Source organism: Dromaius novaehollandiae, chromosome 3 (assembly GCF_036370855.1).
Source record: "Dromaius novaehollandiae isolate bDroNov1 chromosome 3, bDroNov1.hap1, whole genome shotgun sequence".
In the NCBI taxonomy this organism is placed as follows: domain Eukaryota; kingdom Metazoa; phylum Chordata; class Aves; order Casuariiformes; family Dromaiidae; genus Dromaius; species Dromaius novaehollandiae.
In genome coordinates this window covers 39,638,582-39,659,341 of record NC_088100.1, presented here as the reverse complement: position 1 = coordinate 39,659,341, position 20,760 = coordinate 39,638,582, and the positions used below count along the sequence as shown (strand labels likewise).

General features: G+C 41.4%; 1 protein-coding gene across 3 annotated transcripts in view; it reads right to left on the bottom strand.

The window, feature by feature from the left end:
* NT5E (5'-nucleotidase ecto) overlaps positions 1 to 20,068 on the bottom strand; it is a 28,377-nt gene extending 8,309 nt beyond the window's left edge. Inside the window, exons 1-5 of one of the 3 annotated variants that reach the window (XM_026121085.2) lie at positions 19,619 to 20,065; positions 14,667 to 14,889; positions 9,135 to 9,323; positions 3,922 to 4,119; positions 2,288 to 2,439 (exon numbers count right to left, since the gene is read on the bottom strand). In XM_026121085.2, coding sequence (XP_025976870.2) covers positions 2,288 to 2,439; positions 3,922 to 4,119; positions 9,135 to 9,323; positions 14,667 to 14,889; positions 19,619 to 19,951 — 1,095 coding nt within the window. In that variant the 5' untranslated portion in view covers positions 19,952 to 20,065. Of the gene's footprint in view, positions 1 to 2,287; positions 2,440 to 3,921; positions 4,120 to 9,134; positions 9,324 to 14,666; positions 14,890 to 17,702; positions 19,111 to 19,618 lie in introns of those variants that run through there. The other 2 variants (XM_026121084.2, XM_064508754.1) reach the window with 2 other exon arrangements.
* Between the last annotated feature and the right edge of the window lie 692 nt (positions 20,069 to 20,760).

The window sequence follows — 20,760 nt, the reverse complement described above, 5'->3', positions numbered from 1 at the left end:
TTAAAACACTTCAGTCTCACAAAGAGACAATGACAGAAAGGATATGACAGAAGTCTGTAAAATTAGGAGGGGGTCATGGAGGTTGGATTAGAACCAGTGGATTTCGTCATCTCAAGAATGATATGACACTGGAAAAGATTCAGAGAAGGGTGACAAAGGTGGTCAAAGATACAGAAAAGCTTCTGAACACAGAATGAGGAGCTAGGCTAGGACTGTCAGTCTTCAAAAAAAGACAACAGAAGGAAAATATTTGAGAGACCTACAGAAGCAAGGAGAGGTGTGAAGAGGGTGGATAAGGACCAAGTGCTCCAGTGCAAGAACTACTCCTCGGCATCCAGCTAGTGGGCGGCAGGCTGCAAACAGAAGAGGAAGGTCTGGGCATGATGTTGCTGTTCAGCAGTGGGACGCCTGGCCGCAGGGCACTGTGAGTGCTGAAAGGGCAAAGGAGCTCATGGGCAGACGGGGCGAGTTTGTGGAAGTGACCTTCCCGCGGGGGCTAGTAAATACCAAGATGCCGTTTCTGGCTTGGGACGTCTCTGAGCTGGAAGTTGATGGGAGATGGGAGCGCATTCAAGCAAAGCATCTCCAGAAGCTTGCCCATGTGTATGCTCTTTCCTGAACAGCCCCCCGCCATCACTCCTGGAGACAAGACACTGGGATGGACGGTCCTTTGGTCTGTTCCAGTCTGACCACGCTTCTGCTGCACCCCTATGCTGAATGATTTGCAGCCACTAACTTTTAGGTGCCTAAATCCTTTCTGGCTCCAGCTTCAAACTTACTCCTTGAAGACAGATCCATTTGTTCATAACTCATATTTAATCAATGAATTGGGTTTTTCTGTTTGATGATTTCAGTCTGAGCTATACCCTCTAATTTACTAATTTGCCTGGAACAGACAGCAGGATTACAATCTTTAATTCTCTGGTTCCCTACAGAAACATTTTCTAAATGGGTATTACACTTGCTACTCTCCAGTCTTGAGCACAGAGGCAGTTTTAAACAAGAGCTTCCACACTGCAGTTACTAATTCAGCCATTTCACATTGAAGTTCCTTTAGAGTCCTTCATCACATGCTATCTAGTCCTGTCAACTCTTATTCTGAGATTTTTGGCTATTGTTGGAGAAGCATCACTGACCTAGATGGACCTCTGTTATCACCCCGTACAATTGCTCCATTAATTTTCACGTTTCTCAATCTCTAGATTTCCCAGGACAACTCTAAATACTAAAGTCTATGGCACAGAATTAATACCTTAATATCCCCAAATGCACAGAACCAGACAGGAAAGCAAATGTAGAACTTGTATTGCAAAGAACATAAAGGGCAATCCATGTATCTACTGATGAATGCAAATGGTTGTCTAGAGACATTTATTTCACTTACTTAAGTAGAATTTGACCTCCCAAGAAAAAAATGTGTATTAAGAAAATCCACAGACTTCTGAAGGATAACAAAGCAACTTCCTTTAAGCTTAAAAAGTGTGGAAGTATTTGAACATGTTTTTCAAATAAATGTATAAAAAAGTCTAGAAGAAAGACCTGACAATACCATAAGATCTTCCACCTCATGAGTTCTTTTCTTGGCTCTGTTTCATGGAAAGTCCATAGAAGGGAGTTCTCAAAACCAGCTGTTACAAAAGCTATGGACAGCCATCAAAACAAGAAACAGAACAGCAGTTTCATGGGCTGGCTCTTTGAGGTTGGGAGAGGGAGTCTTGCTTTTACCTCTTCTGCTCTTTGCTGTATGCTCTTTTCCCTTCCCTTGCTTAATCTGGCACCTTTTAGATTCTTCCGTGGGCCAATTCACATCAGTAAACCAGCAGAAAACTATCCAGGTTTTTTTTCCTGGGTTAGTGAGTTAAAAAAGGTCACATCAGAGCCCAGTGAGCAATGACTGAGCACAAGGCAAGTGCTGTGAGCAGAGGACTGGTAGCAGAGTGGGCAAGAGGGACAATGAGACCTGAACTCTCCTTCCATGAGGAATGGGCTATTAGATCAGATCACTGTGTCTGTTAAAACTGCAGCCACAGAATATTCCAGACCCAGCTGTGAACAACAGTTTTCTGTATGAGGATATATGCAAAGAATAAACCACTCCATAAAATCCTACAAAGTTCATCATAGTCTCACTTTTGCCAGATCTTTCTAGAGAAGGCACTGAGATATTACTGTGATGGAGAGCAGCACGGAGCCCACACATGGATAGTTCAGAGCCTGCGATAATTTTTTCTGATAGCTCTAGAGCAATACTTAGATATAATTGCCACGTATAGTAGCAACTTCTTACCACAGCATCACAAAGCAAGTTTCCCATGTTGCATTCTCGGAAACGGCATGCTTCGCTTGTACCATTCAGGTAGACACTAGTTTTTCCAATCTCTTCAGAATAATTTCCCAGGTTTTTCTTCCATTTTTCCACTTCTTCTTTAATGTACTCATCTATCAGAGAAATGTAAAATGAGCATCACAAGTATGTTATTATTGATACTTCCGTGCATACAAAGCTTAGAGAAAACCTGCTCTTCAAGATTCTAAAGTGTTATACTTTCCCTAAAGCCTCTTCAAACAACATGATATGTATTTACTTTAAATAAAGGGTAGGAACAGAGCAGGCAGGACAGAAACAATCAAGTGAATAAGCTATTCCTCTGCCACAGCAATGGAACTTCCTCTACTGCATTTAAAAATATTTTTGCCCAGTCCTGTTATGACCTTTGACCAAGGGGGTTTCTAGCACCTCCCCTGACAGATGAGAGCTTCTATACAAGAATTTTTAATATACAAATTAGCTGTGTCCTTATTTGATATAATCTCTATTATTCTACTATAGCTTCCTCCTATTTTATACAGTATTAAAATGAATACTAGCTCAAACATAAACATCAAGGAATAGTCTCTTTACAAGACTTAGCTGTATATGTACACCTGTCCACCAGGTGCAAATCTAGTTCTTTTTTGGGGAAAAAAATAGATATGAAAGATACTTCTGTATGCAGACAGATAATGTCACAACTGTTTTGTAGCAGCTGTTAGTTTTAAGCAATCTGGCATGTAACTTTGTCAGTACAAGAGCAACATATAAGAGTGCCTGTGTATCTGAATTTTTACATTTATTGATCTCAGAGAGAATATAAACTCTCTTTACATCATCTCATTATATTAATAGATCACTGAAAATAACATATTAAATAAAAATACCTACAAACACCTCATTTTTAAAGGATTTATTTTATTAATATTCTGGTAGAATCTAGAAAGTCTGATAAAAGCTCAGAGATTCATATAGTAACCACTGGACAAGAAAAAAAGAGTAACGAATCAACCCCAGATAATTATATAGCAGACAAAAAGGTAACAGAGCTTGGAGCCATTACGAAACCAGCAAGTAACAGAAAGATTCTCCTCCTTTCAGATCTTTAAATGTTTCAGAGGTTAAAACAAAAAAGGTTTTGTATATCATACTTGCATTGTCATTGTCATAGTATTCCAAAGTTTTTGAGACACATCGGCTTTCCTATATTTCCCTGAACTCTGTTCTGACAAATCTAGCCTCTGGCATAACAGTTGAAGTTAGTCTTTATAATCTTTTAAATCATAATTACAGGTCTGACTAAAATAAGCCTTGCTCAGTGGTAAGGTACTACCTGAGTTCCTACAAAAGAGCTATCAGTGATTTTAAATAGGCAAAAATATACACTGAAATTGTGCAAATGCAAAGGCCTTTGTATTTCACTGTTCAGAAAGAGAAACAGAGAGTAAAATGGGTACAACTGCAACGCAGCCTGAACCCTAAAGCAAAGAGAACCAAAAGCTCAAGAACAAAGCTGAATTCTTCTGCAACATTGCACTGTACATTTAACATAATAACACTTGAATTGTAATAGAGTGCTGTAGGCAAAATCAAATTTCTGTTTCATGTACCTTCAGGAACACTGCTGTCCAGCAGAATGGGGTTTCCTACTGCTTCAATTACATTCCCTTTCTTGTCAAATACAACATTTAAGTAACCAAGATATTTTCCATAAGCATAAGCTTGTACAACCGGCACCTTCCTCCCATCATCTGACTGAACCATGAATGGATACGGGCCAGCTGGCTGTTCAGTAGAGGGTGGGGTGCCTACACGAAACAATCATGTAAAGAGGGTCTTCAGCTTATGTGACCTTCAAGGAATTACGAGAATAACATTTCAAATGTTTTCTTCCTTAAAAAAAAAATGGTATATTAAACAAACCCAGTAACAAATGCATTAGACAACAAGTATACATTTAATTGTTCCATTATGTTAATACATAAGAGATGTTACTGTTTTCAGGACTTGAGCTGTAATAACCACCACAGTGTTTTTAAGTTGTGACAGCACACTTCTCCGTGACATCACATCACAATAGCAACAAAGGAACTTTTCATTCTAATTATTCTAATTTAAGTAGTGCATATAAATGAGCCTCTGGCTGAAAAGTTTATTGCTGAGCCTTCACACTACTGTATTCTGTATCAGATAGAAAAATGAGGATGTTAATAAAACAAACATAGAACTTTTTCATATGAAAACTCTAAACTACTTTTATTAATAATATGTAATCAGAATCCCTACAAGCAAATTCTGTAATCTGTATGTACATCCGACTGATTTTTTACTATACCCATCTTAGGACAAAACATTTGCAAGTGATGCCATTTCGTAACACAGTTTCAGACAGGCTGTAAACCCCCCTGCAAAAGCAAACTTTACTAGCATTAGACTTAGGTAGTCATGGACTCCAAACACTTACAAAACCGCAAAGTTTAAAGTTTGATTAGATGTAGGAGTTGGAAACAGATAAATGAAAGCACAGGATTTACAGAGAAAAGAGAGCTCAGCTCAGTTAGCACAGGCTACCACTGGATTTAGCAACCATGCAGGGGAGGGGAATGGCAAAGGAAACACACAGCACACCACTTGTCTCAAGGTACCTGTCTTCTCTCCATCTCCTTGACAATATTATTTGAGCTAATATCACACTCCTCTGTTATTTCCACCAGCACTTCTACACCACAGTCTGTGAAGACCAAAGTGTTCTTTTTTTTTTAATGGCAGACCTAATGGAAACCTATGAGTACAGAATCAGGTGGCTCTATGCTACGGTGCATGTCCCACGACATGCCCTGCTGCAGAGCCCCCCAAGGCCTGTTGTTCAGTCTTGTCCCCAAAGCCGGCGCGTTTCCCATCAATGCATCATCCTCTCACTCCTAGTGTCGAGAGCCGGGGCACTGTGGGGGTGCAGGAGTGTGGGACAGGAATCCAAAGGAAAGCAGGCTTCTTCAGTTCCACTGCTCTCAGAACACTTGGTTCCTTTCATTTGTAGTTGTTTATATAACATGAAATGCAGGGATATCAAATATGACAAATGTTCCTCCTAGAACTCTAACATGATTTATATTTATTTCTAATCCCTCTTCTTCACCACGAAAGATGTCCGTAACAAACTATAAGCTGAACCAAATTCACCAGAGGACTAGTTTTCCTACTTTTAGCCTGGCCAACAGAGCTGGTTTCTTGGTGGTGCAAAGGCTCCGTCACTACCAGACGCTTGGGAAGAACTTAAGAAATCCTGTAGCTGATGAGAACCCTTCAGGATTATAAATGCTAAAGTGACTTTAGGTTTTTTGGAACTGCAGAAGGAATTGGTTTTGATCTCTCTGGAGTAGTTCTTGACTGAACAGAACATTAGCAAGAGAAAGTGATGTTTTCTAGCACTGCTTTTAGTACTTGATTAATTTCTTGTTTTCTGAAGAGATATTTTCTGATAATGATATTTTCTTTCAGGATAAATTATCACTACAACATTATTCCATGAGATAGATGCAGTCCTTCTGAAAGGAAAAGATGCTTCAGTGCATCTTATTCCAAGAAGATGATGGCTCTAGAATTCACACGCACATCTCAGTTAAAGTGTGAGATTCTGTTTCATTACAAATGTGTAAATTCAGACTGGGTAACTGAAGAAACTGTAACACTTCCCTATTTTCTTACCGTGTTCTGGCCAACACATTACATACTCAGAACACTCTTACTGATGAAATCCATAAACTAGAGTAATTTAATCTAAAATTATCATTACTACTGGAATCAAATTTACAAACCCAAAGTATACTGGCACATAGTCAAGTCAACATCTGTCACAGTCTGTAGATACACTACAGATGGCAAATATCTCAGAGAAAGACAGAATGGACTAGTTCAAGACTAAGGTCCTTAAATGAAGACAGTTGTACAGAGGTGTCCATGGGCACTACGTCTCTAAACTCCCACAACAGTCAGCAGTTGAGCAGACCAGCTGGTACGCGTCCACTTCGACTGAGCTGAAGCGTTCTCCCAAGGACTTCAGTGAGAGTTCACAGGCCCAATGCACACATAGACACATACACTCAGACACTTCAAATAAGATGCAGTACTCTGCAGTTGAATCACACCCCTAACTTCTAACAGATATGGATACTTTGTGATGTTTGACCTAGAGCTTTCTTTTGACTCAGAATGGAATGGTTCACAGATGCACTCCAGTGCTTCTGGAGAGATCAACAAGTGCTTCTTGCTACTTGGAATAAAAATTTATAGACCCAGACCACATTCTGTCAAAGAATATTTTTTATCTAAAGCAATGGATACACGTATTTGGTGCATCTCCCTTAGAGATTGCTTTTTTTTTTCCTTTTTCCTCTAGAGATCTTTCTTTCCCACATCTCCAATGTCAATAAAAAAATCAGACTTGTTTTACCAAAACTGCATAACCTGTGGAAGATGGACCAGACCCCAGTCCCAGCTGAGGTCTTTAACCAGAAAGCTGCAGAATGCCATGCTGTGTGCTCTCTCTGGCCTAATGAATCTTGAATAGCTTGAAGTAGGAAGGGATGGAACAGCTTGACCTAGTCCAGTCTGGTAGGGGGTACTCTCCGGGATGACAAGAGACGTTCATGTGAACTCTTACAGCCCTGGCTGGGATCTGAACCCAGATACATACATCAGTTCCTAGAGCGCTTTAGATGATGGCTCCAAGTTGTGAAGAGAGGCACCTCTTCGACCCACAGTCAAAAACCAAAATACCATAAAAAACCAAGATTTCGTATGTACACTGCCTGCATTTTTCTAGTTAGGCAGTTCCCAGTCAGGCATTCTGGCTATTAATGTATTACATAAATACCATTATTATTAATATATTATTGCCATTTAGAGGAAAAGACTCTCTATAGGCATTGACTAACAAGTCTTTGCAAAGGAATCTGTATTCCACTGTGTAAATCCATGACGAATGCACACCTTGAATACTGCATGCATCCTTCATTTCTCCATTCATCATTTCAAAAATGATACAATGAAAATGGAGAAAAATTCAGAGAAGGGTGACAAAGGTGGTCAAAGATACAGAAAAGCTTCTGAACACAGAATGAGGAGCTAGGCTAGGACTGTCAGTCTTCAAAAAAAGACAACAGAAGGAAAATATTTGAGAGACCTACAGAAGCAAGGAGAGGTGTGAAGAGGGTGGATAAGGACCAAGTGCTCCAGTGCAAGAACTACTCCTCGGCATCCAGCTAGTGGGCGGCAGGCTGCAAACAGAAGAGGAAGGTCTGGGCATGATGTTGCTGTTCAGCAGTGGGACGCCTGGCCGCAGGGCACTGTGAGTGCTGAAAGGGCAAAGGAGCTCATGGGCAGATGGGGCGAGTTTGTGGAAGTGACCTTCCCGCGGGGGCTAGTAAATACCAAGATGCCGTTTCTGGCTTGGGACGTCTCTGAGCTGGAAGTTGATGGGAGATGGGAGCGCATTCAAGCAAAGCATCTCCAGAAGCTTGCCCATGTGTATGCTCTTTCCTGAACAGCCCCCCGCCATCACTCCTGGAGACAAGACACTGGGATGGACGGTCCTTTGGTCTGTTCCAGTCTGACCACGCTTCTGCTGCACCCCTATGCTGAATGATATGCAGCCACTAACTTTTAGGTGCCTAAATCCTTTCTGGCTCCAGGATAGTGATCAAAGCTATTCCTTAAGGACAGATCCATCAGATATTCTGAACTGTTTAATATACAACTGTAGTGTGCAATTGTTTCTCTGTAACAAGTGGGATAGCAAAAGGTGAGAGCCTGGAGGAGGCAAGTTCTGTAGTAAACATGAGGCAAAAAAGGCATGAGAGTGAGAGGAGACAAGCAGGAAGAAGAGAGGATGAAATGGACAATGTGAAACCTTTTAAGTTCCTAGGCTACCTGGCGGTGCAGCTGTGAACAGGCCCAAGGGAAATTTTGCTGAAAATCACAGAGAGTTCCTGTCATGCTTCAATCAGCTAATGAAGTTTCTGCTAAATTTAATATGGTTTAAAAAACAAACAAACAAACAAACAAATGCCTTTTCTTTACTTGTGTCCTTACACGGTGGCACAAGGGAAGGCAGCAGCGCTGGAGAACGAATGAATGCTGATGACAGGTTCTGCCTAAAACAGCATTGCTGCTGAAGAAAGGAAGTGTTTATAATGTTTCATAACGTTCATCTCCTGAACAGGTTAGGTGAAAGTAGGAAGTCTCTAGAGGAAAGAAGAATAAAGGCAGAGATGAAAAAGAGGAACTGAAAAATACAGAGAAAGCTAGGGAAAAGGGAAACCAATAGGGTTTTTGGTTTTGTTTTTCTTTTTTAATGGCAGGTCTAAGGGAAATCTATGAATACAGTATCATATTCTACAGAATAATCAGTGTCAGTACTACTTTTGAAGTTATATATGATTCTTTTATATAATTGTCACATACAGGGTTAAATATGTAAACATTTTGTTTACTCCTGTATATCTGTAAGCTTGAAAAATGAACCATAATTTTGGCAATAATTTGCCAATATCATTATCTTTGTGCCTGTGTCCTCATCTTCATAAAGGTTGCCTTGAACATCTACAGCATTAAGGAACATTTATTTCATTGAGTTAGGGCACTTATTGCTCACTAATTGATTTAAATCAGTTTATTCCACTGAAGTTACCAATAGGTACCAGATATGAATCTGGCCCAGCCTAACTAGAAGTAAACTATATTTGTGAAACTTCTCCAAGCTTAAAAAGAAACAATCAGTTTCAGCTTTGCTTTAGAAGCAACATTTTAGTAAGAAGTAAAATACCTGTATAGAGAAATGTGTTTGTATGTCCTCCAATTACAACATCCACTCCTTTCACTTTTTGAGCAATGTTTTTGTCCACAGTAAAGCCAGAGTGTCCTAGTGCAATTATTTTGTTAACTCCCATAGCAGTGAGGTTATTCACTTGTAGTTGCAATGCTTCAACTTCATCTTCAAAGATTAAATCATTCCCTAAAAAACAAACAAACAAATAAACCAAGAATGTATTTATTAATACTTATTCAGTATCTTCATTACTAGTTTTTCCAACAAATACTAGATGACACTGGGTATTATTTTGCATAACTAATGGAATTTTGAATGTCATTGACTTTCAAATGTCCTTAGTGGGAAGTGGTTCAAACTGACCTGATCTGATGTTTTCCTGTCTCTCATGAGTACCTATGTGTTTAGACTAACTCAACATTTTGGCACTGAACTATATATACTTGCCTATACTCAACAAATTCTGTGGAAAAAAAATCCAATGATATCAACTGTAGGATCACAGATTGAATGGTTTTCCATTATTATTCAGCTGGAGAAAGGAAAATAAGTATGTTAGTGAGTGTTTGGGTATAAACATTTGTTTAGTACTAGGGGTTTTTTTCTCCCAAATTATATTTCTTTGAAATCTTCCCTCTTCTCCTTTTTACTCTACGCTCATCTCACTTGTTTTTTCTTTTCTGAGGCTTTAAACAGCAGCTTCTTCAAAGTCCTGCACTAAATTCTGAATTGCCTTTTAATAGAAAATTATGTCACCTAATATGAACTATTATCAATAATATCAAGTGACAGCACAGTGTGCAATTGAGCTACTGCCCCGAAATGAGCACATAAAGAACGGGAAGTCTGGAAAGGAGAAACCTTTTCCAGAATACAATGTTGGGAAACTCTCAATCTTTCTGAAATGTTTATGTGCCTGCTGAAATTATTCTAACATGACAAACAGTTGCAAGAACACTAGATAAACACTTCTATCCTGGTCACAGTGCCTTGAGTTGCACAACAGGACTTGCTATGCAAGATGCTAATTTTTTTGACAAAGTTTTAAGAACAGAGTTTAAGAACAGGTCAACAAACTGTAATCCTACAGTTTCCGGTTAAGAAAGACCTCCAAATAAGGTTTCTACCAATTTCCCTTCTACCTTATTCCTCTCTTTCCTGCAGAGTTTTGCAATCAGTTTTGTAATGTGCCTTTAAGTCAAAAGATTTACATTAATTTATAACAAAGGGAGGAGTGAAACTAATTCATAATCCAATACAAAAGTGTCTCAGGAAATGAAGAGGAAACTACTACAATGAAATACAAAGAGATAAAAGAGGGTTACATAAATTGCTTAGCCACCACACCCATTGAGTAGTTCCATTATTGCCAGAGGGAATTTCTGTACTGCACATTTCAGAGCAAATTGTGCAGTGTATCCCCACTTTTTCTTCTTGCAGACCTCTTCTTAGAATCAAAGAATCACAAACTAACTGAAGTTGGACGTCTGGAGATCATCTAGTCCAAAACTTACTCAAAGCAGGAATTCAAAGCCAGATGAGGTTTCTCAGGGCCTCGCCCAGAAAAGCTGAAATTAGAAAAGCTTCTGGGCAACCTGTTTCAGGGCTTAACTGCCTTTATCACAATGATTTTTCTTTTTTACATCCAGTCATAATTTCCTATGCTACTGCTCAAGTCCATTGTCTTTTGTCCTTTCTCTGTGCACTTCTGAGAAAAGTCTGTTTCTGACTTCTCTATAAACCCCCTTTTGACAGTAGAAGACTGCAATTACATCCCCTCAGCTTTCCTTCTCCAGGCTGAAGGAAGCTACTGCTGTCAGTCTCTCCTTGATTGTCCTTGTGGCTTACAGAAGCATGGCCTGATGCAGAGCTTCTGGCAGAAGAGGAAGTCTTAGAAACACTCATTGAGTGCAGGACCTTTGTGTGCTTATCTCACCACCTGTGGACCAGCCACAGCAGCCATGCAAGCTACAGTTTGATGACCAATTCTGTAAAAACAGCTGAGTTCTGTAAATGAAGAGCTAGATGCCGTCTAGTTGTGATGGCATGGAGTTTCCCACAGGCTAATTTCTCCCATGCTGTGCAGCTACAGTTGCCCATGGTAACTGAACTCTCTCTTGATCAGCACTAGCTCTGTTACCCCCTCATGCCACTGCAGGCTATAATGCAGGCATACACCAAGGAAGTACTATTATTAATCACCAACCCATATATAAAAACTAACAAAAAAACTTAGTTTTTGTGATCAAGGAAAACAACAATGCCTAACTTTACTCTTTCTCTCACCTCAGTAACTCCAGCTCTCTCCCAGGACTGTCATGACACTGCATACACAGCTGCTGCGCTGCAGCCAGTGCTGATGGACCTGCCCAGAGGCTCACTGCCACCCACCTCGCTCTCAGAAAGAGATTCCAGCTTTGGGGCTAGAGGCACCTCTCTCATCTCCTCTCCTCGACCTCTCTGTGGCATGTCACACAACTTCAGGACCTTAATCAAATTTGAGATGGACAGCCCTTTATCAAACTTCACTGAAAAGTTATACAGCAGGGAACTGAAAGAGCAATTACATAATACTCATTTGTCTAAGAAACAATAGCAAAAATATTGCTGTATATTGCTTAGTAATCAGTTGCCCGTTTTTCAAAAATGTTGACTTGAAAAAGTTCTTATAAATGTTATTCATTGCCTCTGTCAGTGGGTAATTCCCACTTCTGTTTCAAGGTATTAAACTGATGTGGCATACTCTTTTCTTCTTAGTTTGGGAAAGAGCTTCAGATACCTCAAAGCAGAATGCAAACTGTGCTATAATTGAACAAGAAGAAAAAAGAATTGGCTGCATGTTAAAAACACTACGCAAGCTAACCAGAACAAAATGAAATAAGTGGAATTTAAAATTTCATTTTATAAAGCTGGACAAGTTGTTATTTTTAGTAAATATTTTGCTGCTTGTAGGGTTGTGCAGTAAGCAGCTATGGGTTTCTACTTCATATGAAGATTGTGAACAAAAATGTGATGTATTATTTCACAGCACCAAATGTGTATGCAGCATCTCTCAGGACAGATAGAGAGATTAACTGCTTTGTGGGGCTTAGAACATGATTTCAGAACTAAAGCAAATCAGTTGGTACCATCAAACATGAGAAAGATTGTCTTGGGGTTATCAATGCTAAGCAGGTGCACAGGCATCTCTGTGTATCAAAGTATGAACAACTCTTGCAGGAAATGTGGAAAAAATAGCTGTGCATTCAGCTGAAAGAGCTGTATACAATGATACGAAGATCTTTAGAAAAACTGCCAATCAATCAGCTGTAATCTATGAATTGTGATAAGTGCCCCTCATCTCTACTGTTTCCAAACAGTAACATCAACAGTAAACAGCAGAGATTAATTGTTCCTTGACAATGAAAACACTGAGATTTAAGGAGTTTTTATAATTTGTTCCAATTTGTTGACAGCTGTTTTAAACAGACTATGAAAAGTACAAGTTGCAATTCCATAATTGTGTTGAAGCTATTAATATCTCATGACAGAAATTTTGTGCAAGTGTGATTTCTTCCATGAAAAGCACTGATGTAGGAATTCAGATGTCCCAGCACTTTCAAGCTTCCTGTCAAAGCCTGGAAAATGCCCTTAAAGTGTATAGCATACCAAAGTAATTACTGAAGAGTCTAGGGGGAAAAAAACAAAATAAAATAACATAAACTATCTTGAAGAGGTCTGTAGAGATTAGCAAGGTGCTGAATTTCATTTTACCTTGCATCTTATTCACTGAATTAAGGAATTGGGTTGATGGTTAATTTTATCAGTCTGAAGGATTGCTAGGTCACCGGTAATATATAGTCACTGAGTTAAATTAGCATATTCTGAATTCACATTTTCAAAGTTTCAAAATGCTCTGCACACTGAGAAGGTGAAGTGGAAAGTTATAAAAATTCTTATCACTATAAATGGTAGCTGTTAGAATTTGCCCTACCTATTAACACCTGTTGCTTCTGAAATGCTGTTACATTGCGGGATATATTTTGCCTACGGCTGCTTTGCTGCGTCTATGGTCTGACAAGCTTTCCATTTTAATAGTGTTTTTTTCCAGTTGAAGTGTCCAGTATTTCACAGCATATTGAGACATTGAGTATAATGTTTAGCTGTTACTAGAAATGTATTTAAATGCTTCAGAGGATCACTTCAATACTATTTATTTGCAAGAAAGTTAATTTGATGACCTTACTACAACATCACATTTTGTAAGAACAACAGAGGGTCTACTCTATTTCTATTTAGTGAAGAACAATGTGGGACAATAGTGGCTGTATGCCCATTTTTCAAACTCGGCATGGTGTTGCATGATATCTACCTTCACAGCTTCAAGCACAGGTAATATTCTATTGCCTACATAAAATATAGATCAATTTTCTTTTATTTTATTCATTGGGGAAAAAAAAAGACAGGACTCCAAAAACACAGCACTGTAGAATAAGAGTCAGATATAAAAGTCTGTTCTAACCTCAGATGCCCACTTCCTGATAATTTAGACGTACTGCATGGGGATTAAATGACACAGAAGGAACAGTTTTATATTGTAATGTTTCCTTGAAGGATTTAAGATTCCTTCTCTCAGGAAAGTTATGCATTACTTCCTTACTACTGACCAACAGACACAGAATTAATAACATGAAGTCCTTTTTCAATGTGGAAATGTTTCAGAATTAATGCCTAGGGCATCCCAGGTCCTTTTTTGGATCTCCTGCAAAATCCAGGAAAGAGTCTGATTAAGTCAGAGGGGGAGTGAATGCTGAGCATGCAATGACTCAGACCTCCTATAGCTGATTTAAAGGTGCTTCTCATTCTAGTAGACCACTCTATTTTACCAAAAAAAAAAAAAAAAGTGTTGGAATAACTTAACAGTCAGACATGGAAAAGTCTTTTCCTCATCAGTTCTAATTTTATTCATGAATGACGTAGTTGTGGTAAAAGCAGAATGGGTGTTCCTTCTGTGGTCTAATTTCTGGAAACATTTGAGAGACCCAAAACATCTTGGGCAATTTCTGCTTCAAAAATACACAGGAAGCTCTCCTTGCTTTTACTGGAGCTTAAGCATAGAGGTATCCAAGCGCAAAATTTCAATACATTTGGAAATTACTTAGTTTAAACACATTTCAGTCTAGACACAAGCTGTATTCCAACTTAACACTTGCTTAAATGAATAAAATATATGAGAATATGAATTTCAATAAAACAGCCAAGTAAAAAAAACCAAGATGACAAAAAGCCTCCCACAACTTCTCTACAAATTCCACAGACCTATTCTTAGATAATTCTGTGATCTGAATTGCTCAGTATGAAAAGACCCTCTATGTAACAGAGCATTTACCAGTTCAAAAATCAGGCAGTTATAAGACTGAATAAATCCACGTTATACTGATAAAATAAGATTTCTAATTGAAAGCATTCATCATCTTCTGATTCAGACAGGTAGGCTAGTAACAAATCAGTAATAAAGGATATAATAAACTTATATACTGAAAAGCATACCTGGCTTTGAAAGAAAATAAGTTTCCCTTGTAGTATAGCCAACAATTCCTATCGGTTCTGAGTCAAAATGTACTATTTTAAAAGGATGAACATATTTCATCATTTCATTTGCTAATGGGGTTTTTCCCTTAATGTTTGCACTCAGGATTGTGAAATTAGTATTTTTAAGCAGAGGATCCAACAATCCACTCACACCTTCATCAAACTCATGGTTCCCCAAAGCCTGTGAGAAACAAGAAGAAAACATAAGACCCTACCTCAAATAATCAGTATAAATACTCTCATAAATGACATAAAAGATACGTTTGAGAACACAAAGTTCATGTGCTACGGAAGAACATCCTATCTAAGACAGAGCATTCCTGTGTCTCACAAGCATAGAAGTGTTGCTTTCTTTCTTTTTTTTTTTTTTAAGGCTTAGCTATTTGCTTTTCATACTCTCTCTTATACCAATAGAGATGTGAAAAATCAAAATTGAAAACTTATCTAAACAAGTATTTGTAGTCATATATTACTTAGAGTGCTGTGGTTTTTCATCCCTTGTCTGCAATAGAGAGGATTAACAACCACTACCAAGGAGAATATGTATTTTGTGTAAGGAAAGTTAGAAAAGTTAGAAAAACTTTAACATCAGTTAAAATATCGGTTAAAAAAATACTGAAATGTTAAATGTCAATGACAATATTTGTTTCCTTTAAACAAAACATGTATTTTAAGAGCTTGTTCTTGGACTAGTTTTTTTAACATATTTATTCACATTTAGTAAGAGTTCTTGTGTACTCTAGTAACAAGAAAATATCACTTTCTAGTCATCATCAATATTATTATCCAGTGGTAGCTCTAATGTTTAACAGTTGGGAACAGGTGGGAATCTCCACAGACAATCTGTAGTAGCTGTGCATGTGCGTACATGCAGATGTGTGCATAACACAGTGGAGTGTTAAAAGTATTGTACAAAACAAGAGCAGTACATTATGCATTAGCAAGATAATACTAACAAGAGGAGAATATTTAGTTGTTCTAGGCTGGAAAACAACAAAAAAAGGCATTACCTTGAAAAGGACCATGTAATTTTCTCCTATCCACCCTTTGTCATGCTCAGCCCGAGTTACCACATGCTTGTGCTCGCAAATTTGGCAATAGTCAGTGAAATCCCCATAGAGAACTAATGGGCAGGAGCACAATATATGGAAGAACCCTGTAATGCCTTTAAGTGTTAGGAAAAAAAAATTGTATTTATTTTTGGAAACACCCTAGTAGTTTAACTTGGAACATGATGTAACAAGTTTTCAGGTTACTGGAACTATGCATGAAAAGGGTGCAAAAGTCAATGGGCCAACTCTGCCAGACAGAAGTATGCCTACAATTTCATCTTGAACATTTACTGGGGAAAGCTGTATCCATGATCTAAAAAGACTCACATACCTCTCTGCTCTATTTAGTTGAACAACCCCCACGTGTTTGTTCCAATTTTTATTCCCCAGACAGTATCAATTCTGATCACGTTCCAACCCAAGCAAGACCCAAGAGCTACTACAAGCATAGAGGCACAATATTTTTGATCAACTGATTGGCAGCATCTTTCTTTCAGGGGTGGCAGTGACTCCTGGCTTCCTCTGATCCCTGCAGGCAGGGAGTTTCTGTCTTGCTGGGTGACAGCGGGGCCCTGTACAAAAATCAGGAAGGCAGCAGTATGTTTCGTCTGCAACCAGCTGCTCCCACTGACACTAGTGGGAACACATCTAATGCTCTAGGGAAGGAACTATAATGTTCTCATGGTGCTGCAGCCCTCTTCAAAAAGTAATGAAAACTATCTTTAAGAAAATCCTGATTTTGCATGATACAATGCAATCTAAGTGTTTTCTGATTCTCACCATATTCTAACTGCAGTCTACTCTGCTATAAAAGAAAGAATAGAAAAGGAATCAAACTCTAAGGAAACTCATTTTAATGTCAAGTGATGTTCTAAAAAGACAGCCACAGACAGATAGAGCATCGCAAAGTGGTAACAAGTCATTCCCTTTGGCTGATGCATACGCCTTCTGTTATCCTAAATATGCAATTAAATCCCAAAATAACTGGTTGCAAATAAAATAAGAATTTAAATGGTACTTAACTACCGTTAGCTGGTTGTGAAAAAAAAATAAATAAACCCAGTTAAGAAACCTTGTTTCTCTTGGCTTTGTAGCTTGCATTTGGGTTATTTCATGTCTGTTAAGATACAAACTTTGATCAAAACTTTTCCCATGGTGTGGGTAGTTATAAGTCTCTCATTCATGAGAAATCACTGGTGCCTAATAATACAGTCATATTTTTGATGCAGCTCTTTCTCTGAGGAGGACAATGTGGACCATTTTATGTTCCTTTACTCTACCAAACCATCCTTATGCATAAAGCTTTTAGGAACTTTGTATCTTTGTGATATCGTTTCAACAAATTTGAATCCATTGGCTAGTATTAGTGAGAGTCACAAGGAGGAGTAAACAGAAATACAGAGTCACATGGCATGTGATCACATAAATCCTCACTTTCATAAGATACCAGGCTAAGAATTTTTTTAAAAATCAGGATACGGTTTAACATAATGATGCAACTTTACAGCAAAAATAGAACACTTCTGTCACCACTCCAATTACTGCCTTTGTGGTACTTCATTTGGATTTTGGTGTTAATCACACTCAGAAGCAGTGGTGGTGGCAAGAGGATTTGGAAGACAATACCTTGCTAAATGTAAGGCATGAGATGATAAAGGGCACAAATGAGAAAAGGACAAATCTGAAAGGGAAATTTGTCCCACTTGTGGAATAAACATCTGATAACACTGTCAGGCTGCTCTAAATCCTCCCATGGCTCTCCTGCCTCCATCCTGAAACAACTTTTATGACTCACGTTCCTGCCTTCACGTTGTTTGCAATCCTATGCCACTATCTAACTTCTAACCAGTTCAGGAATCCTCACCCGCCTCTGTTACGGATACAACTTCCCAAATTCTGCCTAAAGAAACACTAGCTCACTCTTCTGCGGTATGGCACTTACCTCCCTTCCCATGGAACACACTCACTGTGTGGTCGCCACGGTCCATGGACAGAAGTATCCAAAAGGAAGCTGCAAAGCTGCCCAACACTTGGCAACTCTGTCCACAGGCTCTGGCAGCAGAGAAAGGCTCTGAAGTCTCTATAGCTTCTCAGTCTACACTCATCCCTTCTTCTATCCAACGACAGTAATCAAATTATAACATGCAGAACATCCACAAAGAGCAAGTGGCTGACTTCTTCACCTGAGGCATTAGCATCCAGTACGAACTTCTGGACATCCAGTATGGTCTGGATTTTTTTTTAAAATCATATTATAATTAAAAACCTAATGGGATCTCCTAACCAGACTTGGATGCCAGTTTCCTACAGAACGTATCTCTAAAACCAAACACTAGTTTGGCACTGCTAATTTTGATTAAAAGAATTTCTTCTTGCAATATGATCAGAAACTGTAACAATCTCCTGGCTTGTTCAGGAACCAGTCAAATCAGCAAAGGCAAGGATGAGCACTGACAACCAGGACAAGCTTTGGGAAGGAAGGTAGGAAATAAATCACCTCGGGCTACACCTGCACTGTAGAACCCAGAAGTGCCTCCCAGCACTTAGTGCGGACAAGCCCTGAACGCACACGTTCCTCCCCCATCATCACCACGAGGAAGAACCTTATTACTGTTACGATTAGGAAAATGCTCATTAGGCCTTGCAAACAGAGAGCAGTATCTGTCAAAACTATCAGGCACAAAGTGTGTTTAGCCTAGGGAAATGTGCTGTGACACTTTCCCTTCTGTAGCGGTTTTGGGGCAGAGGGAGAAAAACAGATGAAGCCGCTTTTAGTTGGAAAAAGAAAATGCAGCCTTTTCTAGAGGAAAACAAACAGACAGAGGATGTGAGATGATTAGAACAAGGTTTTCCTCCACTCAAGCTGTTGACTGGGAAGGAATAAATATGCAGTCAGTCTCAAACACAACTTTAGTCTCCCTCCTCCTTTCTAGTGGTGTATACAAGCAAAATAAGCAACGATAATTCTTTTTACATTACTTGAGCCTATGCTTGTTACCTTGGAAAGCAGAGACAAAAGAGATCTAAGCACTCTGAGTCCCAAATTCTTCTATCTGCCTCTCAGCACTTAACAGACCAGAAGAGACAGAGTAAAGGTGCAGCACTGGCACGGCCTCAAAGTGCTCCCTCGCAGATACACTATTTTGTTCCCTGGGCTAGTCACAGCCCACCAGAGTCGAAACCACCAGCCTTCAGTCCTCTCACATACAGACCCCTACTTCACCCCAGGTCTAGTGGAACTGGACACAATCAGGGTGTTTGGAGAGCAACTGATTTAAAAAAAAAAAAAACCTCTAACCCTGGAAATGGCACTGCCAATGAGTGCCATCTGTCCTCTCTCCCAGGACACAAAGCCAGCAGGGCAGGCTGGGGCACACAGTGCCAGCCCAGCATTCCCTTGGCAAGGGTTAACCCCCCTGAGCAGGCCAGGCTCCTTGCCCAGATTTCACTGGGCCCACTCCCCTCCCCTCCCCTGCCCTCCAACCTGCGCACTCCCTCGCCAACACGACCCCTCTGGCCCCCCCGCTCACCCTGAGCCCCCTCCTTTCCCCACAAGAGCTCCTTCACTACATCAGTGCCATTTTCTCTTCCTCTTTGCAGCCCTGGCATACCGACCTTGGGGTTGCCAACTTGGGACACTATTTAGAAGGGCGCCCTTTATCTAGTGCACCTCTTCTTACTGCTCATCTTCTGGCCATTGATCAACCACGGTTTTACAACAACTCACAGCCTCCTCTGATGCAACCTTACACACGCAAGCAGGCAGCAATTGCAAAAACGACAAGGGTGGAAAACGCGCAACCGCCGGGGGAGGGAGAGCTCCCTCGCCCGCGGCCCCCCCTCCCCGGCCCGCTTTACCATGGCATCGTAGCGCAGCAGGTTCATGAAGTGGGCCGCCTCCCGGCCCTTGAAGCGGGAGAACCACACCGTGCCCTGGTACTGGTCCCCGGCGTCCAGCAGCAGCACGTTGCGGCGCGCGGCGCGCTCCGCCGCCACCCGCGCCGCCCGCCGCGCCACGCCGCCGAAGCAGCCCGGCGCCCCCCGCGCGCCCGCGCAGCCCCGCGCCCCGGCGCCCCGCGCCTCCACGCGCGCGTGCACGTCGTTGGTGTGCAGCAGCGTGAGGCGCAGCTCCGCCGCCGCGCCCAGCACCGCCGCCGCGCACAGCCACAGCGCGCCCGCCCGCCCTGCCATGCCGCGGCGCTCCGCTCTGCCGCGGAGGCAGCCAGCAAGCGGCGGCAGCGCCGTCCGCAGCGGCCGGGCGAGGGGGCGGCTTGGAGGGAGGAGGCACGGGGAGCGCCCGGCGGGGCGGGGAGCGAGCCAGCCGCCGCCCCGGGCTCTGCGCGCCCGCGCAGGGCAAGGCTGCGACCGACCTGCACCGAAGGCACTCGCAGCCGCTCTCGCCCGCTGCGGGCAGGAGGCGCGGGAGCCGCAGGTGCTCCGCGCCTGCCGGGCGTGTGTCAAGCCCCCTCGCCGCTAAGTACACGGCCCCGAGCGGCTGCAGGCTGCCGAGCGCGGAGGAGCCGCGTTTCTTCGCCGCGCCGCGGCTGCCCGGTCCGCCGCCCCGGGGAGGACCGGCGAGCGCCCGGCCAGGAGCCGCCGGCGCCCCGGGTCGGCAGCCAGGGCCGTGCTCAGGGAGCGCCTGCACGGCGGCAGCGCTGCGCCTGCTGCAGCACACGCGGGCACCGCTAACCCTCGCGTCGCGTCCCGCCCACCCATGCCCCTCGCTGGCACACCGGCCGGCTGCCGGCGGTCGAATAAGATGCAAATTCAGGCAGCAGTGGAAGGGCAAACTCCAGCGCTTACAGGCAGCCTTGGTGAAGATTTAGTACACAGAAAGGAGGAGTTTCTAAACCTTCACTGAAAAACGTTTGTTTTAAGGCTTCCACTCAGTCTTTCTCCTGCACCTTCTCCAACAAAGCTTAAAATAAAAAGCGCTATTTCAGCCTTAAATACAGAGTTAAATTACTTCAAGGGCTGATTTAAATATAGCTTTAGTGTTT